The 26466-nt window shown below is 39.8% G+C and overlaps 1 protein-coding gene across 1 annotated transcript in view; it reads left to right on the top strand.

Annotated features, from left to right (window-relative positions):
• Positions 1-1888: 1888 nt before the first annotated feature.
• The window catches only part of LOC145356983 (uncharacterized), a 39720-nt gene continuing 15142 nt past the window's right edge, over positions 1889-26466 (top strand). The window contains exons 1-6 of the mRNA XM_080210009.1: positions 1889-1981; positions 4128-4364; positions 8584-8687; positions 17158-17303; positions 20767-20853; positions 22780-23278. Of these exons, the coding sequence (XP_080066135.1) occupies positions 1895-1981; positions 4128-4364; positions 8584-8687; positions 17158-17303; positions 20767-20853; positions 22780-23278 (1160 nt within the window). The 5' untranslated portion in view covers positions 1889-1894. The remainder of the gene's footprint in view (positions 1982-4127; positions 4365-8583; positions 8688-17157; positions 17304-20766; positions 20854-22779; positions 23279-26466) is intronic.

Genomic DNA, 26466 nt, shown 5'->3' with positions numbered 1-26466 from the left:
ATAGAGTCATAGAGGTTTACAACATGGAAAAAAGCCCTTCAGCTCAACTTGTCCATGCTGCACCTTTTTTAACCCTGAAGCTCATCCCAATTGCACACGTTTGGCCTACATCTCTCTATACCCATCTTACCCATGTAATTGTCTAAAAGCTTTTTAAAAGTCAAAATTGTAGCCGCCTCTACTACCATCTCTGGCAGCTTGTTCCGGACACTACCACCCTCTGTGTGAAAAAAATTGCCCCCTCACCTTAAACCTATGCCCTCTAGTTTTAGACTCCTCCATCTTTGGGAAAAGATATTGACTATCTAGCTGATCTAGGCCCCTCATTATTTGATAGACCTCTAAATGATCACCCCTAACCCTCCTACGCTCCAGAGAAAAAAAATCCTAGTCTATCCAACCTCTTCTTATAACTCAAACCAGCAAATCCTAGTAACTCTGTTCAGCACTCTTTCTCATTTAATAATATCCTTTCTATAAAGGGTGATCAGAATTGTACACAGTATTCCAAGTGCGGCCTTATCAATGTCTCGTACAACGTCAACAAGATGTCCTGACTCTGGCATTTAATGTTCTGACCAATGAAACCAAGCATGCTGAATGTCTTCACCACTTTGCCCATCTGTGACTCCACTTTCAAGGACCTATGAACCTGTACCCCTAGATCTCTTTGTTCTATAACTCTCCCCAATGCCCTACCATTAACTGAGTAAGTCCTGCCCTGGCTTGATCGACCAAAATGCATCTCCTTGCATTTATCTAAATTAAACTCCATCTGCCATTCATCACCCCACTGGCCCAATTGATCAAGATCCCGTTGCAATCTTAAATAACCTTATTCACTGTCCTCGATGCCACCAATCTGGGTGTCAACTGCAAACTTACTAACCATGATTACTAAATTCTCACCCAGATCATTAATATCAACCTTAACAATTAATGTTTCATATCATGTGATAGCTCTACAGAGCATATCACAGATCTCCCTTTATAATTTGTGATAAAACAGAAAATGCTGGAAACACATGAGCATAAAGACAGAGTTAATGTTTCAAGTCGATGGCCCTTTAATTCATGTATTTATTAATTTTCTTAAAAAGGGCTTTGAAATAACTCCTCAGAGGCGGGCACCTTTTCACCTAATTCCCTTTATTTACAATCTATATTAAAATCTTAAGAGTGCTTCAGATACAAAGTTAGAACCCTTCTCTCTCTCTCTATATTTATTGGTGAGACTCCCTGATTGGGTAGGCAATCATTACCTTAATCAGAAATCTCATACTCTAAGAGGCCAACCTCATGAAGTTTATTTATTAGTGTCAGAAGTAGGCTTACATTAACATTTCAAGTAAATTACTGTAAACATTCTCTAGTCACTACAGTCCGATGTCTGTTCAAGTACACTGAAGGAGGATTTATCATGGCTAATGTGCCTAACCAGCACATCTTTCAGATTGTGGGAGGAAACCGGAGGACCTGGAGAAAACCCATGCAGACATTGGGAGAACATGCAGACTCCGCACAGACAGTGACCAAGCCAAGAATCGAACACAGGCCTCTGGCGCTGTGAGGCATGCCACCCTTGGTATCTATCCATTCGAATAATAGAACTTGTCCATTTCATAAGAGGGAAGCTGAGAGGTGACTTTCACGTCGTGTTTGCTGCATTTGTCGTTTCCCTTTATATTATTTTTCTCTGATTTGATTTTCCTGCTGGGAAATAGTTTTGAATTGAAATCAGGGAGGAGGCAGCACTTGTCACAGCAGTCTGCAGCTTTGCTGCCAGTGGGAGGAAGGTTGAGGTCAGTGGGTGGACATTGAGAAGCTAAGTGCCCAAAGAGCGCGACTGCGACTGCGCGAGCGACCGGCGCCTGGCATGATGGGCAATTCTAAAATGGCGGTGCACTCGAACAGCACCGAGCAGTCGGTCTCCGGGTTGCTGGCCATGGCGGCTACTGACGAGGGCAACAGTTCGAAGCAGGTACCGCTGGGGGCAGGAGGGTGGCCTAACCCAACCCAGCAGAGAAACCGGGGGATTCCTCCTGGCCTCCAGCCCCGTCCCTCTCTTTCTTATCCTCCGGTGAGCCCAGGCTCGGGTTCAAACCAGGGCCGCAGCCACAATGGGCGGAAAGCGATTTGAGAGGTTTCGGCCGGAGTGATGTTTACTTCGGATTCATCGGGTGTTAATACGTTTCCAGCATGATGAGCACTTGGAGGGGTGATACAAGTGCAAGGCCGCAGAGCTAACTCACTGAGACCCGGAATTCCCAGTGCCTTTACCTAAATAGTGACTGTTTTATTTTTCTCTTTGGCAATCAAGACGGAGAAATAATTATAAATTACTTGCTTCACTGCACCTCGCCTCAATTGCACCTATAAATTTGTGTTCAAGTCAAATAAAGTGAGTTGTAAAGTGTGCATTAGAATGCACACAAGTAACTCACTCCAGCATTCCATGACCCTGATCCAAGCATATTTTTGTAGTACACACACTACCATTGCCATGTTGACAATTTAATGCAAGTTAGAAACACATCATTTCACAACGATGCAAAAGTATGACTAGGTTTTCAACCTATTGCTAAAATAATTTGTTTGCGCTAATCAGTCCCAGTGGTGGCCAAATGATTTTGCTATTATATATAATTTAGTAATGTTAGAATGCAACATTGAAAAATATCTAAGTGATCCACATAATTTAAATTTAACTTTGTGTGCAGTGAGCAATACTTTTACTTTTTGTTATCCCAGTACATGATTTAATTATTTATTAGTCACAAGTAAGCTTATGTTGACACTGCAGTGAAGTTATTGTGAAATTATGTGATAAATCAAATTGGCTCTGAAGCACAATTTTTACCTAGATATTAAAAAGAATCAAGTTTACTTATAAATATTTATTCAATAGTTTAAAACCAGTAAGCCTGCAAATTTACAGTTAAATGATGCTGATAACCTTCATGTCACTTGATGGTTTAAGTTATGTGTATTAGATGTGTATAATACTTTAAATTCTGTGATCAAAATATTTTGAATCAATCAAGGCTGTGGATGTGGAGGTAATTGTAGAATACAACTGCCAAGAATTTGTTTTAATCCAACCATCCCATGAAATAAAATTAATTTACTTAGTAAATATAGTAGTTCTGAAATAGTTTGAAATGTGTTAAATTAAAGATTTTTTATGCATCTTCATTACATCCATGTGCGAAGCATGCTAATTCTCATTCATGCTCATTGTTTCACTTGAATGAATTGGGTTGTGTCATTTTTAGTGGTCAGTATTGCAAATACAATTATGTGTATAGAGCAAACCAAAAAAAAGCAGAAGTAGAGTTGGCAAATGCAGCAACAATTCTTTTCACTTTTTTAAATGTATTTTTTAATGCTTTCATGCAAAGTGGGAGTTGCTGACTGGGCCAGCATTTATTGCCTATCCCTGTGGGCATTTAAAGGTCAACCACATTGCTGTGGGTTTGGAGTCACATATAGGCCAGACTGGGTAAGGACGGCAGAGTTCCTTCCCTAGAATAATTATTTCATAGTCATCATTATTGAATTCAGATTTCACCATCTGCTATGGTGGAATTTGAACGTGGCTCCCCAGTGCATTACCCTGATTCTCTGACTTGCTAGTTCAGTGACAATACCACTACGCCACTGCTTCCCCGAAGCGCTGTATTCCAAAGAGGCCTGCTAATTTTACTGATGCCGGAGTGCAATCCTTGTTGTATAATAATGGTATAACAACTTGTAGAAAGTAATTTTAATTTGTACGCTTATGTTTTGATTTGTGTTTAATGCATTTTGATAAGGGAATTTACTTGCATTATTAATTATCATCAATCTCCTAGGATACCTTGTAACAATGATGAAATGTACAAAGGGATGTGGGCATGATAATTGACACAATTTGAAGGCAATGCTTGTTATGTGTTCCATGCTGCTAATGTCAATAAATTATTTGAAGCACTAGTGAAGACCAATGCTTTTTAGTAGCAATGGTGAAACAGTAGGGGTCCTTTTATTATAGAACACTCTAAATGCAGTCATGTTACACAGTACTGTCCTGTGAATCGAGGCATTTAATGAGAAGTGCTTACCATTATTCTCTTTTCTTTCTCTAGCAGCCGGAAAATGAAAATTTGGTCCAAATGGATTTATATGACGATTTGATTGATGACATAATAGGGGTAAACAATGGGATAAAACCTGAAAAGGACAGTCCAGTGTACTCTTCAAAGAAAGCAACTGTTCCAACTACTGATGTTCCAAATAAAGTTGACTCTTCTAAATATCTTCCGGATGAGGTTAAAATGCCAATTCATAAAAAGAAAGCTGTATTGGTTGGAAACCTGACATGGGTGAGCATTACTTTTTAACCCTATGATCTAACGGCATATGCGGTGGTACATAGTATCAGATTAAATGTACATTTAAAGCTGTGTATATATCAGGCCATTCATTGGCCAACTATTCCTGTGAGAGAGCTTATTGTGAATATTTAAAATGTTTTGACATGTCGGTACTTGCTGCAGTATGCTACATACTGAGATCTCGTTCTAAAGTAAAGAGAATATTGCTTTTATTGTTGGGTATGGTATATTTTAAGAATAGCTTTTCTGAGCAGATGGAAACTGAAGGGTAAATTGGGAACAAAAAGAGAAACTTATGTTTGGCAGTATCTGCTCAAGGATTGCTTTGGCAATATAGAGGGTGCCTATCTGGGCATATCAGCATTCCTCTTGTGTTGTTGACCAACATAGTAGTTGGGCATCAAAGTCAGAGCTCATTAACATTTTCTTTGAGCTATCGGTGCCAGTAGTGGCTGTTTCGTCTTGTTGGGGAACTTAGATTTAACGGTCACTTTTTAAAAGTAAGAGGTCACTTATTTAAGGACCAAGAGCAGGAATAAGCAATTCAGCCGTTGAGTCTGCTCCAATATTCAATGTTGAAGACTGATCTTGGCTCAGCCTCAACTCCACATTCCTACCAATTCCGCATAAACCTTCAATCCATTATGAATTCAAAATTTGCCTATATCTCCAAATTTACTCAACCATCCTGGAATCCATGAAGTGAATTCCACAGATTCATGACCCTTTGAGAGAAGTAAGTCAGTAAGTAATTTATCTTCATCTGTTTTAAATCTGCCACCCCTTATCCTAAAACTATGACCTGTCATTCTAGATTGCCCCACAGGAGATAACATCCTCTTTATATCTAAAGTAAAGTTAATTTATTAGTCACAAGTAAGGCTTATATTAATACTGCAATGAAGTTACCTTGAAATTCCCTTAATCGCTACGGTCTGGTACCTGTTCAGGTCAATGCCCCTAACCAGCACATCTTTCAGAATGTGGGAGGAAACCGGAACTTGGAGGAAAACCATGCATACTATGCACAGGGAAAATGTGCAAAACTCCACACAGACAGTGACCCAAGCTGGGAATTGAGCCCAGGTCCCTGGTGCTGTGAAGCAGCAGTGCCAGCCATTGTGCCACTGGTCAATCCCCTTTAGCATCTTGCATATTTCAATTAGATCCCCCCCTCACTCTTCTAAACTTAGAGTATAGACTCAACCTCTCTTCATAAACCATTTTCCCTGAGTCTTGAGCCTTTGGAAAACACTTTATTTGAAGGAAGAATCTTTGAATGTTTTTAAAGCAGAGCTGGATAGATTCTTAATTAACAAGGAAATGATAAGTTTTTAAAGGGTGGGGAGGCATTGGGAATTTTGCAAGGATGCATCTGAGGACAAAGAACCCTTATCAACTTGTATCACTCCAGTTTAATAGGATTGGGGTTGAGAATGAACAAAGTGGATCTCGTAGATGGGATAAGCTTAAGAGGCTACAAGACAAATATTGGAAAAAGATATTTTGTACCTTTTCCCATATCTACCCTTGTATTCTGTTAAAATTATTCCATCCATGAGATCACTGCATTATGCAAAAGAAATGTTGGCATGGGTTGGCCTGTGAGTGGATGGGAAGGGGCAACTAAACAGATGAGCCTGGATTTTGTGGTCAGTGGTGCAGTCACTACTCAAATCTAAAGTAGAAATAGTTTGTGGAGATGGCAGGCCTGTGGATATGCAATTGGGAGAAAGTACTTGTGTTTTTTTTGGCTGGGGAGGCAGGGGAAGGGAAGATATTTTTCTTCGGTGGCAGATACAGAAGAAAGTGGGCTTGGAAGGAAGAGCTTCGGAGGTGTGAGGAAAAGATGGGTAATGAGGAGTTGTTTGGAAATGGTTGGAGGGTGGAGGAAAGATATGTATTCAGTGATTAGAGCTGGTCTTGTCTGTGATGGCGATCACAGGAATTGAGAAGCAATGGATGTCAAGGAGATGGCTGTGAGTATGGATAAGAGTGTTTCAATGGAGGGAAGTCAGTAACTTCAGAAAGCAAAAGGTGCTAAGGTAAAGGTTAAAGTCACTAAGGATGAGAAGTTGCTGAGCACAAAGGCTGAAAGGAAAAAGAAGGGGTGATTTCAGATGATGCTTGGTAAACAGTCAGCAAGAATTAAATAAAAAAGAGAAATGAGAGGTGGAAAATGAGATGTACAGAGAGAATAACATACCAAAGGAGTAAGGGGAGAAAACACCCATAAGGGGGTGCCACAGTGGTTAGCACTGCTGCATCATAGTGCCAGGGACCTGGTTTCGGTTTCCAGTTTGGATCACTGTCTGCATGGAGTTTGCACATTCTCCCTGTGTCTGCTTGGGTTTCCTCCTGGTGCTCCGGTTTCCTCCCACAGTCTGAAAGACGTGCTGGTTAGGTGCATTGACCCGAGCAGGTGCTGGAATGTGGCAAATAGGGAAATTTCACAGTAACTTCATTTTAGTGTTAATATAAGCCTTACATGTGACTAATAAATAAACTTTACTTCAAGTTAAAGACCAGTCTTATTTGCGAGTATGCAGATGTAGGAAATGTGAAGGATAATTTGTTCAACAATGATGAAATTGGCAATAATGGGCCCGATTCTCCCACAAAATATTCTAAGCAGTGAATTCGGGGGAAAAAGGGTGTAAAGCACAATTGTTTTTTTCAGTGGGAATTTAAACTCGAATCTCCCACAGTCCGTGCAATGCAGAGGTCAGTCGTGAATATCATTAAAAGCTTGGGGTGGTGGGGCCTATTCACCCCAGAGTCTGACAGTTCCGGGCCTTTGCACGTGTGCAGTAGCCCTGAACTGTCAGACTGCAGTTTGCTGGTCAGCTCGATTGCTGGCCAGCCCAGGGCTCCCCACACTGCTGCCCCTCTAGCTCCCCCATGGCCCGATCGTGGCCTGCACAACCAATCCCAGGCCAGCCCTGATGCCTCCCGCTCCTCTGCCCCTGCTGCCGCCCTGATTGCTGATCTCCCTCAACCCTGACCGATCCTATCTGCAAAGTGATAGTGGGACCCCCACCGATCGCCCATAGCCCTTGGCCCCGGCTGTGCCTGCTGGACAGTGGCAAGGTGCTTCTGTGCATGGGCACTTTCCCCTTGGGCAGTGCCAGGGAGCATATACTGGCATTGCCAGGGTGCTCATACCACAGGGCCTCACCCCCTGCCGCCCGAGCCCCTGGGGGACCCCATTTGCACCCCCGTTCACTCCTATGTGGCGTCCTGCTAGCTACCTGCTACTCTAAACCCTGCTGGAGTGAAATACTGCTGGTGGGCCCAGAGAATTCTGCGCCGGGCCCGATAATATTTAAAATACATTCAAAACAGGTTTAAATGACTTACCTCTCTTTCTGCCAGCTTCCAGCACATTCCTGACTGTCCTGACTGCCCTGCTCTCCGGCTGTGGGAGATGTGCATGATTTGGAAACGCATGTGCCAATCCTGCAAAATGGCCGACATTCGCATTTCCCATCCTGAAAATATCCCAGCCCAGCCAAAAAATGTGCGCATTGGGATGGGAGAATTGGGCCTAATGTGTGATAAGTGAGGCTTGGCAAGTGTTGAAACATGGGACAGCAATTAGCATTGCTGCCTCACAGCACCAGGGACCGGGTTTGATATCTGACTTCGGTTGACTGTGGAATTTGCACATTCTCCACGTGTCTGCATTGGCTTCTTCTGGGTGCTCCGGTTTCCTCCCACAATCCAAAGATGTGCAGGTTAGGTGGATTGGTCCTGCTAAATTGTCCCTTTGTCAGCAGGTAAGTATGTGGGTTTATGGGGCTAGAACCTCGGTCGCTTATTGTCAGTGCAGGCTTGATGGACTGAATGGCCTCTTTCTGCACAGTAGAGATTCTATGGCCCAAATAAGTGTGGTGTGTAGAAAGGCCATGAGAGGGGAATGGTACTGCTGATGCAGGATGGTAGCTTGATGTACATTGGAAGAAGAGTTGTACAGAGGGCTGCTGTGCATTTCGTTCTTTTCAGACAGGTTTGACTATCTTTTTTTTGTGTTTGTTTTGGTCTGTTAGTTTTTTTTTGAGAATTAAATTTTATGATGATGTTTAATACTAAGAGAAAACCAAGTTAAAGAAAGCTGTGAATACAAGTTGGAGACTAGAGCGACAAGTCTGCAAAACAGTGGAAATGCTGAACTATTATATTCTAATTACTGTGCATTTTCTTACAGTGGACAACTGTTGATGACTTACAAGCTGCTGTTAATTCTACTGGAATATCTGTTGTTGATGAAATCAAATTTTATACAGTTGCAAAGGGTGGACAATCTAGAGGGTGAGTACAAAATTATATCAAAGCAGAGAACATGAAATGACAAGCCATTCAGCTGTGTGGAGCGATGAGGCCAAGTTGATACTTTGGGTGTAAAAACCTTCATCAGAACTAAAGAAATGGAAAGATTTTTTAAATTAAAGGGCTGATGTAAGAATTTGTAATCTGCTGAAGAACTAGATTTTGATTCTGGATGGATTCTAAACCATCCAATGAAAAGTAGGATAAAAGACAATGGAGAAACAAAATCTGTATGAGCTAAATCCTGTAAGCAAAAAACAAAATGCAACATTGCACCTGCTGGAAATCTAACAAAAACAAAATAACAGGAAGCAATACTTTTTAATTCATCCATGGGGTTTGTTTATTAATTCATGCAATGTTGTCATTGCTGACCAGGTCAGTATTTATTGCCCATCACTAATCTGTCTCAAAGTTGGTGGTGAGCTGCCTGTTTGAACTGCTGAAGTCTGTGTGGTGTAGCAAAATCTGAATGCTGTTAGTGAAGGAGTTTCAGGATTTTGACCCAGCAACAGTGAAAGAATGGCAATATATTTCCAAGTCAAGATGCTGAGTGACTTGGAGGAGAATCTTTAGGTGGTGGTGTTTCCATGTATCTGCTGCCCTTGTCTTCCTTGATGGTTGTTGGCATCAGTTTGGAAGGTACTATCTCCACGTTTGTGGAGACCAGTGACAAAAGTAATATTTCGGGTCTTGGTCTTTGACCAGAATTAGAAGATATTAATTTACATAAAATCATCAACACAAATACAGGCCTTTTACCCTCAGATAAAGTAAAATAACTAATTAAAATAACTTGTAAAGAGCTTCAATGCACCATCCCACTCTCTCATCTCTATTTTAGAAACTTGAGGGACAGCATCACATTATTCTATCATGTTGCACTCTCCACTAAGTTACAGCCCTTGTAAGAAACAGTTCACAGTTGCTTCCAAATTTCTGTAGCTTCCTGGCGGGGCCCAATAGAGCCGGCAAGACGGACTCTTCGGCAAACAGGCTGCCATCTTTAAAGGGCATCCCAATTGGAACACAAAAAGACGCCATCCCCAAACAAACAGTCGCTGCTGGAATCTCCCAGCCCATCACCTGTGTGCAACCCCCCCCCCCCCCCCCCCCCCCCCCAATGAATAAATGACCCCTGCCCCAGCCACAAGTTGGCACTGCTGACTTGGTGGTGCCAACCTGTTTTGGGGACAAGTTCACAAGTTCCTCTCCCTTTGGGTACTATACTTACTTCTGCGTCCCCTGTGGACTCCCCTCAACTGTTTCTCATTTGGCCAAACCTGTTGTAAACCTCACCAATATGATGTCATGTTGGTGAGGTGTGAGTATTTAGTGATGGAGGACATATGTTGGGGGTCTGTTAAATTTAAATTCATTAAAATCTACTTAAATGAGGTTCCTGCCATTTGTGAGTGTGACCCTCATGACATCGCCAGTGAGAAGTGAGGAAATTGGGAAATAGGATGATCGTGGGCTGAAAATCACCCCCAATGACTTGCGTGTGCTTTCAACCTGCTGTGTCTTCCCATTTGCTTTGGTTGTAAAATCCCAGCTTTTGTCATCTTTTGCTGTTTCATTTATATCTACATTCTTGAAAAGGTGCTTTCTTGTATATGTAAATCAGGAAAGGCTTTTGGAATCGTGTGAAACATGATGGATGTGGAGTCCTTGTCATCGTACATCTATTTTAGTTAAATTACATTTTTTGGATATATTTTGAAAATATGCAAAATACATTTTGATTTTCTACACTGAACATTATGGACAAGTTTTTAGCTATTGTAGTTGTAGCAAAACAAATGCCTGAAAAATCTACTTATACTGTCTGAATTTACGCACTTTTCTTCCCATACACATTTATGGTTGAAATCTTTATATCCTGGGAGCATAATAATCCAATTTTAATCACAATTAATCATCTTCACAGGATAATATGATTCAATAGTGGCTAGTTAAAAAGTAATCGATATGTTTGTAAACATTTTGCATTATCCAGAGGAACTGAAAAGGAGATTTTAGAATGCAATTCATTTTCCTTAGTATTTCTTATTCCTCAACTTCTTTTCTATTTTTTACCTTAATGGAGTACTGCTTATTGGACACTAGCATTCAACAATTGAGTTGACACTTTGGTATGATGATTTTCCCTTGGCTCTGACCTAAGGTTATCAACCTGAGATGTTGACATCAATTTATACCTGCTGCATGATCTTTTGGGAATGTAATGTGAGACACTCCCTTTTGGAGTCTCATTTGGGTTTAAAGCCATACACTTGATGTGACAGGCATGAGTGACAATGCCAAGTAATTTGCTAAAATGACAATTTTGTTGAATGTTGGTGATAATTATAATAAAGAAGTAAAAAGCAAGATACCTTTGTTGAAAGGGGAACACACTTCAAAGAAGGAGAAAAAGGCAACTTTACTTGTATACTATATTACAGGTTGCAAATTTATCTCTTCACAACAGCTTCCCAAAATGGATAACCCCAAATTTGTTCTACGACAAGAACTTAGTTTTGTAAAAGTCTCCTTGTTTACCAAGTTTCCGAATAACCTTACACAGGTGGACGCTTTGGTCAGTCACTTCGTTCCCCACCCTTCCTCCTGTGTTCTTCAGTGGTTGACCATTCCATCTAGCTGCTGCTGTGGATCTTAGAAGCAGCATCCATTTATATCAAATTTCTGACCTCATTCTAGTCATTTGAAGCCTTATTCAAACATTCTTAAAAGTTGTCTGGTAAACACAAATCCTGATCACGGACACTGCAAGGCTTTGCAGATTTCACAATATTCAAACTGTTTACACATCTTTTGGTGTATCCCATCTGCCATCAAACAAGTTGTATGTCCATCAGTCAAACTCCATCTGCTGATTCCACACCATAGTTGACTGCCCCTTGTGTACGGCTATTTGTTTTCCTGGCTTGTAGTTCAAGGATCACAAAACACAGTAAGAAAAAGAACTTCTGGCAAGCAAAAAAACCAACTCTTGAGTAATCTAATTTACAAAGGGAAAACAAAGATGCAGATACCAGCTGTGCGCGGCCCGTATGGGGAAAAACAAGATCTGTGAAAAAGCAGCTAATGTCGCTACTGATTGTTGTTCAGTAATGATTTGACTTAAAGCCCAATCACACTGTAACCTTAAATGCAAAACAGAAATAAAATGCGAAAGTACAAAATTGCAAAATATAGTGGCTATAGGTCTCGGCCTAAAGCCCATTCTGTTTTTTCATTTCAGATTTCAAGCAGTTGCAATATTTTTATTTTAACTAGCATTTGTGTTTTTTGCTACATTCTTGCAAGGGATCAGTGGTAGGAGACATCACAAGGTAGAGCAAAATATCTGTGGGTGTTGCATTTTGCTATTGACTCCTGTTTGTTCTGCTAAGTAAAAAGTCTGACAACACCAGGTTTTAGTCCAACCTATTTATTTGATAATATTCTCACAAGCTTTCGAGGGGTTACCCTCTTCGTCAGGTGAATGGAGAGTCTGGCCTCAGACTGCTAAGCACATTGAGTTAATTGTGCTTTTTTAATTGTACCTTAACACAATCATGCTAACCCACATCTCCTCCACATGAAGATTGATGTATGTAATATCACTTCTGAAACATTTTTGTATTGGTCTGCATATGCTGATTCTTTTAAAGTAGCGATACCAAGGTAAATTGAATCTCTTGAATTTAAAACACTGCCTTTAGACTTTTTGACATTGCTACTCTCAAAAGCTACTAAATCTGTTATTATCTTTGTTAGTAGATGACTCCTACTGAATTCCTCTTTGTTGACTGTAAATGATTAGGTCTCTACCATGAATATCCCTCTGTACGAAATGGTCTTCTGCAGACCTATAGAAAACTGTTGTCACGAGACAAGGCTAATTTTGGACTTGGTGGGGCTTGGGTCAGATTTGCCCACACAATATTAAGTTTATGGAATTAACCCTAATGGGTATGCATGAGCAGTGGCAGCATATTTGGGCATCTCTTGCTCAAAGGATCTATTGGCCATTAGGACTTCTCTGTTTATTGTTTGGTATTCTCCTTTCCAGGAATGGTGTTCACTTTTTAGTATTTGTATAGCCCCAATAAAGTCTGGGAGTATATATTGGATATATTAATTTTATGAAGGTTATGAAATACAATAATCATTTTGTGTGCTAATATATGAGAGATTGTTAGAGAGGCCTAACCAAAGTAGTGGGGAATCAGTTTAAAATTCACTATCATCCAACCTTTAATGTGACTTCAGGAAAGGGCACCTCCCCTGGAAAGGATTGACAAGCTGGGTCTCTCTTTCTCTTGTGGGTTGGGGAGGAGTGGCAAAGGCTGAAAGATGACCTAATAGAGAAATATGAAAAGTAGGTTGTTTTCTTTAGAAAAGTCACCAAGAAATGCAATTAGGACATCAGGAAAAACTTCTTTCCCAAAGAGTGGTGAAATTGCATAACTCTCTACCACATGGAATGTCTGAAGGAGATAGTCACAATTCCTTTAACGAGAAGCTAGGAAGCTGGAGAATGGAATAGATGATTACAACAATTAGATTTTTGGAGTGTTAACAACAGCATGGACTAATTGGGCTGAAGGCTTGTTTCTATGTCATATATCCATTAATAGTCCATTCAGTTTGCTTAAAAGGAACAGAAGAGTTATTGATCAACATTAAAAATTGGATTGTTTATATTTAAGTGTGGAAGGTGAATTCCATGTTTGCTGCAAGTTGTGCTGCTAAAATGTAAGAAGTATTTTGTAACGTCAAGGGGAGGTCTTGTAGCGCAGCAGTAGTATCCCTACCCATTGTCAGAAGCTCCGGTGCCATGGAAGGTATGTTCATAAAGTGGCCAAGCAGGTTGATTATCAGCCTGTAAATCTTTTCAATATGACAAGCCACAAGAGCAGGAGAGCTTCCTGGTCTATCATATTGCAGAAAATAACGACAAACCACTGTGGTACTTTGCCAAGCATGATAATGGACCAATCCAGTTGAAGTCCATGGTCATTAACACCCTTTTGAAGAGTGATCATCATAGAATCATAGAAACCCTGCAGTGCAGAAAGAGGCCATCTGGCCCATCAAGTCTGCACTGACTACAATCCCGCCCAGGCTCCACTGCCATATCCCTACACATTTACTCGCTAATGCCTCTAACCTACGTATCTCAGGACACTAAGGGCAATTTTAGCATGGCCAATCAACCTAACCAGCACACCTTTTGGACTGTGGGAGGAAACTGGAGCACCCGGAGGAAACCCATGCAGACACAAGGAGAATGTGCAAACTCCACACAGACAGTGACCCCAGCCGGGAATTGAACCCAGGTCTCTGGAGCTGTGAAGCAGCAGTGCTAACCGCTGTACTACCGTGCCGCCCAGATGATACCTGAAAGAAGAGGAGGAATGCTAAAAGTCTAAGTACGGAAGGAAATGCTATCCCTTGCAAACATAGAGTTGACAAATTTTGGTGGCTGAAGTCATCCATGACGAATTATTTCTAAACTTGTTGTAATTTAGTAGTATTAACTGATGACAACTCCAAACAGTTAAAAGTTCTCAAATTCACTAAAGCTTGGTTTTAACAATGCAGCCAAATGTTCCAACCTCTCTCAATTCATTTTTCTCCAAAATGCAAATATTGTCTATACTTATTCCAAAATAGAGCACCTATTTCTCCTTATCCTAACAAGGGTACGTTACCTATGATTTTTGCTTTTTGCAGAGCATCTGGTTTCATTTCATTATGTAGAACATCATAAATTTGATAGTCGTTCAGGTTCTCAATTGGAACCTCAGGTCACATTAGGAAGCCAGACTAGACCCCAAAATATTTTTCTTCTTCTGGCATAAATGTGAGGATGATGACAAATATGGATGTTTAATAGTAGAACAAACTTTATTTAATATCAATTTAAATATAACGCTAACAAATGACTCGGCTTAACCATTAACGGTTGAACACTATTTAAAAATGAAAGAGAGTACTTTTTAGCTTATGACTGTTCCAGTTCCAAATAGCCCCATTCATGCATAGATCAAAGCCACTTTTGAATAAATACAGTTAGCAAAGCCAGGCATACTTGCTGTAAATTGTATTAACAGTTTTGAAGCTTTTATGGAAATTCTGTGGAGACAGAGAGTGAGAACTCAGGTACAAGCTGCACAATCCTCTGACTTTAGCAAATCTCCGCCTGCAACTGCTTAGTTTTTTTTTCTGCGACAGATCTAGCTCTGTGCACGAACCACATTATCACATGACCCTGTCAATCACTCTATTCAGAAATTCCAAAGGAACTTGAACAAAAGTACATTAACTCGACTTAAAATAAACACTTGCAAGGCTGAAATGATTGCTCTCTCAACATCTGAGCTGCGTTTCTTCCAGGCATACTGATTTTTTAAAAACATATTATTCATTTGTGGGACATGGGCGTCACTGGCAGGCCAGCATTTAATGTCCATCCATAGTTGCCCTTGGAGAGCAGTTGAGAGTCAACCACGTTGCTGTGGCTCTGGAATCATGTTGGATAACAGATTTCCATCCCCAAAGGGCATTAGTGAAGCAGGTGGGTGTTTCTGATAATTGATAATGGTTGCATGATTATCAGTAGATTCTTGATTACAGATTTTTTTATTGAATTCAGATTCCACCATCTGCCGTGGCAGGATTTGAACCTGGATCCCCAGAGCATTAGCTGAGTTTCTCTAGTAATAGTGGTAATAGTGGTATTAATAATACCACTATTATTATAATAGTGGCTAGTAATAGTGGTATTAATAATACCATGAGGCCATCGCCTCCCCTTCAAATTGCCTGCAGAACAAACTAGTATTAAATATTCTCTTGAAACATTAAAAAAAAACACTTATTTGTAAATCACTTGCACACTTCGATCACAAAGCTAAGATCAAAAATTAGGCATGTTAGGGACAAGAAGTGTCTGTCCACCAGCTAATCGTAGAGTTCACAAGATATAATATGAATTCTTTCTTATTACCTTTTGTCCTCTGATCTAACTGTTTTTCCAAAAAAACCATCTTGTTTCTTCTTAAATTCATTGAAATACAGCAACTTTATGATGTTTTGATTGAGGCAGTGTAGTTGCTATTTTGCATCAAGGCAGCAATGGCGTTGTGCAGCTTGGCTAGCAATGTTTAAAACAGAACAAAGAACAATACAGAAACAGGCCTTTCGGCTTACCAAGCAGTTTCTATTCCTCTGTTCACCTCCCATTTATGTGTCTTATCAAGGTATACCTTGAAAGTTGCTTATGTGCTTGCTTCAGCCAGTGCGTTCCAGGCATCCACCATCCTCTGTCTGCTCCGCTAAACTTACCACTTCTCGCTTTAACCTGTGCCCTTCCATCCTGGGCAAAACCGTCTGACTACCCACCCTATGTATGCCTCTCAATTTTGTAGACTTCTATCAGGCCACCCCTCAGCCTCCGTCATTCCACTGAAAATAATCCAACTTTATCCAACTTCTCATATCTAAAGCTCCCCAGACTAGGCAACATCCTGGTAAAGCTTCTTTGCATTTTCTCCAAAGAATCCATGTCCTTCTGATAGGGTGGTGACCAGAACCGCATGCAATATTAACTGAAGTTTTATACAGCAGTAACATAACTTGCCAACTTTTATTTTTGATGCCTCAACTGATGAAGGCAAGCATACTGTATGCCTTCTTGACCACCTTGACCACCTTATCCACCTGAGTTGCCACTTGCATGGATCTGTGGACCTGTACATCCAGATTTCACTCTATGTTAATGTTCCTAAGGGTTTTGTGATTTACTGTATAATTCACACTAGAATTTGATCATCCAAAATGCATCACCTTGCATTTGTCTGGATTAAACTCCATCTGCCAATTCTCTGCCCAAGTCTGCAATCTTGTCTGCATCTTTTGATGGTCCTCATTTCTATCTGCAACTCTGCCATTTTTATGCCATCAGTGAACTTACTAATCAGACCAGCTATATTTTTATATTTAACCACATACTTTGCCCTCACCTGAAGTTTTGTATCTTTTGTGCTTGAACAGTGGTGAGTGTTATTAACCTCACACTTGTGACAACAAACTCTTTTTGTTAACTACCTCTTGAACAACTTTTCATTCATGCAGAGTCTGTAACGTAAGGCAAGGTGATCAAAGTGATTGGTTTTTTTCAGAAATGATTTGAGTTATACAGGGCTTTCCAGACTATTGAGGTCTAGGATGCTGAAGTCGCATCTTCGAATGATGAAGCCAAGGGAGAGAGAAGTTCAGAAAAGTCCAGAATTGGAGGAATGGAAAAGCGAGATTGAGTGCTGGAAACTCAGCTGCATTCATACATCGTACATGAAATGTTGCTGTCTGTCTCATGCACTTAGAAAGCAAAAGTGATACATATTGTCATTGAATTTCTTATTTGGGTTTTAAAAAAAAATCATCTTGTGATTTATAGGTTTGTTCGTGTGAAAGTACTTTCGGATTGTGATGTAGAAAGACTAATCAAGCTTCTTCCAAATAAAGTACTTCATGGAAGGAATCTGGATGTTCGGCACTTTACCCTTGCAAATTACCATTATTTTGAAACACAATTCCAAAATGGTGAGTTTTCGGAACATTTTAAATTCTAACCATTTCAGGAGTCTGGCTGATAACCAGGCTGATAGAAATGTAGAATAATGTTGGACTGAACTGTTTTAATTTTTTAGTTATTGTTGTTTTGTGAAACTCCTACATCCTGGAACTTTACTTTTTCCATAGTGATAAGGCTGTAGCCCATCCAGAATTGTTTTTTAAATTTTAAAGTATATAATTGCAACAGACAGAATTGCTATTCCTCATTTCTAATTTATTTTTGACACATTCTCAGTGTTCAGCTTAAGTTAGTAAAACATACAGTGCTTATTATTTTGAAATCAATAAGAGACCTTGTATATGGTGGTACAATGGTCAGCACTGTTGCCTCACAGCAAAAAGTCTGACAGCACCAGTTTTAAGTCCAACCGATTTATTTGATAGTAAACTCACAAGCTTTCGAGGTTAAGCTCTTCTTCAGGTGAATGGAGAGTTCTGGCCTCAGACAGAGCATATAAAGCACAGACAGTTTACAGATTACTGATTAGAATGCGAATCTTTACACCTAACCTGCTGTTCAGCAGGTTAGGTGTAAAGATTAGGTTGAACAGCAGGTTAGGTGTAAAGATTCGCATTCTAATCAGTAATCTGTAAACTGTCTGTGCTTTATATGCTCTGTCTGAGGCCAGAACTCTCCATTCACCTGAAGAAGAGCTTAACCTCGAAAGCTTGTGAGTTTACTATCAAATAAATCGGTTGGACTTAAACCTGGTGTTGTCAGACTTTTTACTGTGTTTACCCCAGTCCAATGCTGGCATATCCACATCATGACTACTATCGGCCTCACAGCACCAGGGACCCGGGTTCAATTGTGGCCTTGGATCATTGTGTAGAGTTTGCATGTTCTCCCTGTGTCTGTGTGGGTTTCCTGCAGATGCTCCGGTTTCCTCCCACACTCCAAAGATGTGCAGATTAGGTTGATTGGCCATTTTAAATTGCCCCTTAGTGTCAAGGGGACTAGCAGGGTAAATATGTGGGGTTATGTTGATATAGCCTGGGTGGGATTGTTGTCGGTGCAGGCTCAATGAGCCGAATGGCCTCTTTCTGCACTAGGTATTCTATGATTCTAACTTGAGTAGATTGTAAATTGGCACTTCAACTTGAGGAGTGCTGCATTGTCAGCTGCTCTGCACATATTTATTAAACCAAGCCGGTTTGTTCAGGAGGGCATTGAAATAAGGCACAATTTGTAAAAGATTGGAGTATCTGATATCTTGACTAATCCCTTTCTCAACCGGTATCATTTCACTGCTTTTGGAAGGAGGTTTGAAATGTTTTTTCAGTTTGCTGATGTAAGATGCTACATTCCAAAATAATTGTATATGTTGTGAGACGTTGAGAGTGACAAAGCACTACAATGTTTTCCTGAAGTATGTCGTCTTAATTGTGGCTTAATACTGGCTTGGAATTGTACTTTTACCTGTTGCAAAGTCCAATCATTGTGAAATTACTTATTGGAGGCTGAGTTCTAAATTCCTGAACTAATAGTTTGGATTGCAAGTTGTTATTTGTACCAGTTAAACCCTGAAAGTTACTTAGTTTTGACAGTGATTTTAATGCAAGATTAGATATTACCCGACTTGTGGTCGAGTATGCCACACTCCTATTCATTCATGGGATATGGGCATCACTGGCAAAACCAATATTTATTCCCTATCATTATTTGCCCTTGAAGATTCAATTTCTTGAAGTCCACGTAATGAAAGTGGAGCCATGGTGCTGTTAGGTAGAAAATTCCAGTTTTTTGTCAAGCAGTGATGAGGAGTTGAGTTGTATGCAGCTCTGATTCAGGATGCTATATGACTTGGGAGGAGAACTTGTTTGTGGTTCCTTGTAGCTGGTACCTTTTATGTTTCCACATGTTGAAGGTTGCAAGTTTGGGAGGTGTTGTTGAAGAAGCATTAATGAGCTTTTATGGTGCATCTTGTAGGTGTACATGCTACAGCCATGGTGTGTTGATGGTGGAGGGAGTGACTGTTTAAGTTAACTTGAAGAGAAGAATTGCAGGGATTAATCTCATTTCTTCAGGCCGTAAAGGGAGTTGGATACTAGACTTGCAGGTAATCTTTGGTTTGCTTCCCATGCCATTTGCTGGTCAGGCTAAAATTAGCAAGATGAGACCCTGAGCTGTGCCAACAGAGGTGGTTCAGGAGAAATTGAATTGCATGTTTGGGGAGAAAGACTGCAGTTAATTTAATGGTTGCTGTAGAAGCAAAAGGCTTAATTGAAATAAATACTGAGAAGACATTAATGGATAAGAAAGGAACTGAAAAAGATTGAAGTTCAATATGGAAGGGGCAAAGGATATCAAATTAAATGATTGGAGTTAGCATTGAATATTTTTGTGAATTGACAAATTGAAGAGTTGAGAACATTAATGAGTATGGAGAAATGTGATATTGTGACCATAAAGTTCCATCTCAGGTTTTGATAGATTGAAAAATTGATCAATATTAACAACTAGGAATATTGAATATGACGGAATGACCAGTTTTTAACATAGAATGTGTGATATCATAATGGTAGAATGTAAGAGTGACCTAGAAGTTTGAATTGAGACAGAATTCAATTGAATGGAAATGATTGATTGTCAAAAATTACGGCACTAAACAGTGGAAAATTGATGAAGGGAGAAAACTTTGCAACTTGTTACCTCATACCTCTCTTAAAAATAGTTCCCTATGTTTCAAATCTTTTCCTTTCATCTAGTAGAGTTTATTCCACTTTTTAAACTATTTCTATTCCATAAGTTTGTCCTATAGACAGGCCATCTCCAGGTAATCTATTTTTAATGATGTTAAAGGATATACAATGGGAAGGACACCAGGGATATCTACCTACTTTGCTCCTTTTCAAATGGTGCAGTCTGTTTTTTTTTACGTCCACCTGAGATTGCAGAAGGCGCTTTAGTTTGAATGTCATACAACACCTAAAGACAGTATTCCCTGAGTACTCCAATTGGGGATGCTGCATTCAATTGTCAGCCCAGGTTATGTGCTTAAGTCTCTAGAGTAGGACCATGGCCTGCTGATCCAAAGACAAAAACGCCACGAGTTAGCCAAAGCTGATACGTTTAGAATTTTGACTTCGGTTATTTTGCTTGAGGAAGGAGGACTAGCTTGGAAAATGTGCAGTATAGATTCATTTAAGTGATTCCAAGAATGTGAGTTTTTGGATATTAAAAAAGATCAGAGAAACTTAAACTGGTTTTCCTAGAAAAGAGATCAAGATCTGATAGATTTGCTCAGAATTGAGATTTTGATGAAGCACACATTCTTTTCTACCATCTTGAGGGGCAAGTTGGTATATCTGAAGCTGAGGCAGCCGTATAGGGGAAGAGTAGGGAAGTGGAAATAGTTATGGATTGTTGGTTGTACTTCCCTGACTGTTAAAGCTACTGTTTGATCAATACAGTATTCTGTCTTTACAGCAATGATACAATCAAAATTGAATTCTGCCAAGTATGATGCATTTGATCCTGATGTTACACGTGTTCCATTGGAAGAAGGCTCTCCAGGTATGTTTGACCCATTTGAATATTCTCGTGTTATTGTTTTGCTTGTGTGTACATCCCCCAAGTTTATATCCACTCACTAATTGTTCTCCCTGTAGGCATTGGCAACTTGATGAACTTGATTCCATAGAAATGGCTTATTATCATTGAGTTGCCCAAATGGTATTTCTGGGTGAGCATTGACTACTGATGTTCAAAGGCTATTTAGTACTGGGAGTATTGCAGCCAAGCAGAATCCTGCCCCATGTTGCCATAATTCATGTTGTAGGATATTGATGATTAGAATTGAAACGTTAGCTAATTTTGTTTTTCCTTGATCAGATGCTGAGATCAAATGTACCAGAGCACATTTTCTCTGACTAAGATCAATAAACTGAGTGTGAAGTAGGGAATGACTGGTATTTCCTGATGTTGTGCAGTTACTTTCTGGGTGAAGTTGCTCCTTTGTACCCATTTGGGTTACTCAATTCCGTGGCCATCTGCTATTACTGAATACTGGGAATAGTGCTTTGTGTGGTCAAATCTGGATCAACACCTATGTCTCAGAAGAAAATGGAAGATTGCAATTATGTTTAATTGCCTAACAGTAATATATTTGATTGTGATTATTGAGAAGATTAAAATAAGTAATTTAGAACACAGGTAGCACAAAATAAGAAAAACATATTGAACAAATGAACCTAATAACCAAATTTCCTGAAGTGAAGTTGGCCTTGTGGCACAATGGTTATCACTGCTGCCCCACAGCACCAGGGACCCAGGTTCAATTCTGGCCGTGAGTCATTGTCTGTGTGGAGTTTGTACATTCTCTCCATGTCTGCATGGGTTTCCTCTGGGTGCTGCGGTTTCCTCCCACACTCCAAAGATGTGCAGGTTAGGTTCATTGGTCATGCTCAATTGCCCCTTTGTGTTAGGGGGATTAGAAAGGTAAATGCATGGGATATAGGGATAGGACCTGAATGGGATTGTTGTTGGTGCAGACTCAAGAGCCGAATGGCCTCCTTCCGCATGTAGGGATTCTGTGAATACGTACAATCTGTCTTGCTGTGTATTTCTATTCCTGAACAAAAAAACTGCCAAACTATTAATAAATGGTCCTATATACAGTTAATATTATGAACCAAAACATTTCGCAATGGTATTTGTGCATTCACAGTTTGCATGCTCGAATGGTTAAAGTCAGTATAAATGCAACCTTTGCATAAGTCCAATGACTGAATTTCTAGGATTTATAGAAGTTTTTCATTAAATTTGTGGGTACATTGGTGCCCATGTTTTTTAAATAAATGAGCTGTATTTAAGAGCTGTTTAAAAGTAGGAATTATTTTCCCATCACGAAGTAACATGACTGTGTAGACTGCAGAAATGGCTATCTTGGAAAATTCACTTGGCATGCTGCACGAAAGCAGTAGTTCATTTTCCGTTTCTCAATCCCTTGGGAGCAATATCGCTAGTACCTGGGTATACTGGGTTAATGTGAGTAAAATCAAATTGTGATGGAACTGAAGCAAATTAACTTTCAAACATTTAATACTATAACCTCAATGTGATGTCAGGTGACAGTGATCTTTGCAGTGTGGGGTATCTCCAAACTGCCACTGATATCATATATCTAGCTCGTGACCTCTGTTTGTGGAAGTATTTATTTTATATATCAAATCATTGAGTGTTTTACATTCACTGTGTTTAAATTGTCAGGTAGTAATGAAAGTAAATCAGGGTAAGTTATTGATGAACTAAGAAATTTATTTCTTTGAATCGTTATGCCCTGGGATCAATAAGAGCTCAGACTTCTGTATTTAGCTGAGAATTATTTACATTAAATTGTTGGAATAATGTTTTAGCAGGAACAATTATATAGTTAAGGTAATATTTGGTCAAATTTCCATTAAAATGCTACAATGACTTTTTTCTTTTTCTTTTGAAAAGCATGTCCAATCCAGCAGAAGTTTTCACCACATATAAATCTTCGTTCGCTGACAAAAGATGAAACCTTTCCACCACCACCAATTTTTCCATCTCCACCACCATCACTTAGGCAACTCACTTCAGCTGCTGAAACTAACATCAACCGTAGTTCTACACCATTTTCTCCCAATTCTTTGTTACAAGACTTGACTTCAATGGCAGTACCGCTTACAAACATCCCAGAAGCAGTTCTTCGTGCATTTCCCAATTTTTTCTTTCAATATTTAACTCCATTGGTAGTACCACCTCCAAACATCCCAAGTCCGGCTCTCAGTGCATTTCCCAATTTTTCCTTACAAAGCTTTACTTCATTGTCAGTACCACCAAGGAACATTCCAGCTCCAGGTCTTAGTGGACAAGGACAAAGTCAGTTGTCACAAGCTGCTGTGAGATTCATAACGCCATGCCCAAGTCTTCCTATGTACAATACATGCTCTATGGATTGCAGCTTACCAGCAAGGTGAGAATTTGGATGCTAATTTGTGTATAATTTGTTTATCATTTAATATATTTTACAGAATTGAATTAGGTTTGTAAACATTGAAGTAGCTGTTGCTTTCAAATATCACTCTTACACAATTGTAGAATCATTTCCTGTCCACTCATCATTCTTGACAAATATATGCACAAACGTAGGTTTTTAGTCTTAGAACCATAACTTAACATGGCATGATTTCTGCCTGCATTTCAGTTTTGTTAAAATGCGTTATGGGACCTGTAAGGGGTCCAGAACAGTTTTATAATAGTGAGGCTAATGCTTGATAAGTGGTTGCTAAACTAAGTTTTCATCAGTTTGTGTAACAAGAAGGAATGCAAAACATGCTCTTCAAAATACTGAGAAGATTGGCTTGTTTGAATGTGCTAAAATGATTTGAATTTGAAGAAAAACTTGAGAGCAGATTTGAACTAGTTCTATTTCCTCAAGCCCATTGCAATGTGTTCTTGATGGCGAATCCTAGAATCTTGCAACACTGGAGGAAGCCGTAATGTCCTTACCAGCCTTTTTTTCGGAAAGAACTGTGCAATTTAATCCCAAACCCAATTTTTCCCCATAACCTTGCAAATGAGCTATCTTCCAGTAAATGTTCAATTACCTTGTGAAAGCTATGGAATCTGCTTCTACCGTTCTTTCAGGTTATTCATTACCAATCTTAACAATCCTCTGTGGCAAATTGTTGTCTTTTTTCTCCTTTTTCCTCTTTTACCAATTATTTAAAATTTGTGACTGGATACTGACCCATTATCAGAATAATCTGTCTCCTGACTTGCTCTAATAAATTTCTCATTTTAGATATCAGTATTAGTTTTCCCCCTAATTGTCCCTGCTGTGAAGAAAGCGTCTCCAATCTCTCCCCATGACTGAAATCTCGTATCCATGCTGTCATCTAGTAAGCCGCCATTGTACCATTTTAAAAACCTTGACCTCCTAAAGTGATGATATCCAAAATTTGTAGACAATCCTCCAGCTCTTCATTTCACTGGGAATATGTTAACTGAGCAATTTGTATTGTGTGTTAAAGTAATGAAATGTTACAAGGTGCTTCACAGGAGGATTAAAAAATGCATGACAGTGGTATGATGAAATGTTGGGCGAGATAACCAAAAGCTTTGTCAAGGAGATAGGTTTTAAGGTGTATCATAAAGAAAAAAAATGAGGTAAAGGTGTATGAAGGATATTCAGGAACCTGAAGGCCAAGTCAGCTGAAGACCATCCATGATGGAGCAATTCAAGTCTGATGTTCAAGAATTCACAATGAAATGAATGCAGGTATCAAGGAGGGATTGTGAAGCTGGCAATGATTACACATGTTGGGAGGCGTGAGGCCAAGGGAGGAACTTGAAAATGAGGATGAGAATTTTAAAATGAACACAGTTCTTTCTTGGAGACATTGTAGGTCAGGGAGCCCAAGATGAGAGGTGAATCGTGCAAGTCAAGACTTGGACAACAGAGTTTTGAATGATCTCAAGTTTACTGAGGGTAAAATGTGGAAGACCAGCCAGGAGTGTCTTGGAATAATGAAGTTTAGAAGTAACAAAGCCATGAATGAGGGTTTTCAGCAGCAGATGAACTGACACCGTAGGATATAGGAGCAGAATTAGGCCATTTGGCTCATTGAGTCTGCTCTGCCATTCAATCACAGCTGATAAGTTTCTCAATCTCATTCTCCCCCTTTCCTTATAACTTCTGATCCCTTTAACAATCAAAAGTCTTTCTAACTTTTAAATACATTCAATGACTTGGCCTCCACAGCCTTCTGTGGCAATGTGGAATCTGTGGCCACAGATTTGCCGTCTTGTGGCTAAATAAATTCCTCCTTATCTCAGTTCTTATTCTGAGGCTATACGCTTGGATCCTAGTCTCTCCTGTTAATGAAACATCTTCCCCATGTCCACTCTATCCAGGCCTTAGAGATAGGGCAAAGCTAGGCAATGTAACGTAAGTGGAAATAAGCAGTCTGTTAATGACAGTCTGGTCAGAAGCTCATCTTGTCAAATAGTCATGTTTGGTGCAGGAGGAGGGCATTTAGTCCATCAAGTCCATTTCAGCTTCCTGTGGAACAGTCTTGTCAGCCCTAATACCTGCTCAATCCCTGTACCGCTAAGAATTTATTACCTTTAGTGTCTGTCCAATTTCCCTTTGAAATCCTTAATTGTTTTTGCTTCCAGTACTCTTGGACTATTCCCAGGGACAGAGTAGGAGTCAGTAGCTAGGGAATAAAAGATTGAGGGAAATGACTTCAGTCCACCCAATCAGTGTTTAGTTGGAGGAAACTTCTGCTCTTTAATAATTTAAATTAGTAACAATGGAGGAGTTCAGCTTGATGGTTGTGAGGATGAGCTAGGTGTTAACTATGCATATGTGAAAATTAACACTCTGCTACCGGAAGGACAGCATATAGATAATAAATAGGAGGGGCCCAAGGATAGATCCTTGGGCCACTTGAAGTGATGATACAGGAGAGGGAAGAGAAGCCATTGCATGTAATACTGTAATGGTGATTAAATAGGTAAGAATGGAAACGGATGAGAATGGTCCCATCTAGCTTGGCGATAAAGAGGCAAAGAGGATGATGGTGTTGCTGGCTGTGTCAAAGACAGAAGACAGATTGCAAAACAAAAGGAGGGATAGATTTGTTATTGTCACGTAGCTATCAAAGCCAAAAATAACATGCTGTTTCAATGTCATGGAAACTGGACTGGAATAGTTCAAACATGGAGGCCAGAAAAGATAGGCACAGATTTGGAAAATGGAAATGGAAAAAGGATTTTGTTGAGGAATGGGAGGTTGGAGAAGGTTTGCAGGGTGTGGTCAATGGTTGTGTTTCCTAAGGAGCAGGAATAAGTCAGCAAATTTTAAAGTGGGACAGCAACTAAAGTAAGAGAGAATCATAAACTATATTGGTTCATGTGAGGACAATAAGGGGAATTATATGGTTAGATCTTTAGTGGGAATATTGATTAAGAAGATGGGTCCAGTGGGTAGGATGAGCTTGGAGAGGGCATGAAAAGAGATTGAAGTTCCAAGTCGAGGGCAGTAAGAAGCTTAGTGGGCTAATGGAACATAGAAACATGGGAGAGGCATCTGATCAGATGGTCTTGATCTAGGTGTCAGGTCTATGAGCCCCTTGCGGTTATTGTTGGATGTGA

The sequence above is a fragment of the Carcharhinus amblyrhynchos genome, chromosome 22, assembly GCF_965287045.1.
Source record: "Carcharhinus amblyrhynchos chromosome 22, sCarAmb.v2.hapA, whole genome shotgun sequence".
Taxonomy (NCBI): domain Eukaryota; kingdom Metazoa; phylum Chordata; class Chondrichthyes; order Carcharhiniformes; family Carcharhinidae; genus Carcharhinus; species Carcharhinus amblyrhynchos.
This window is presented reverse-complemented; position numbering and strand designations above follow the sequence as displayed.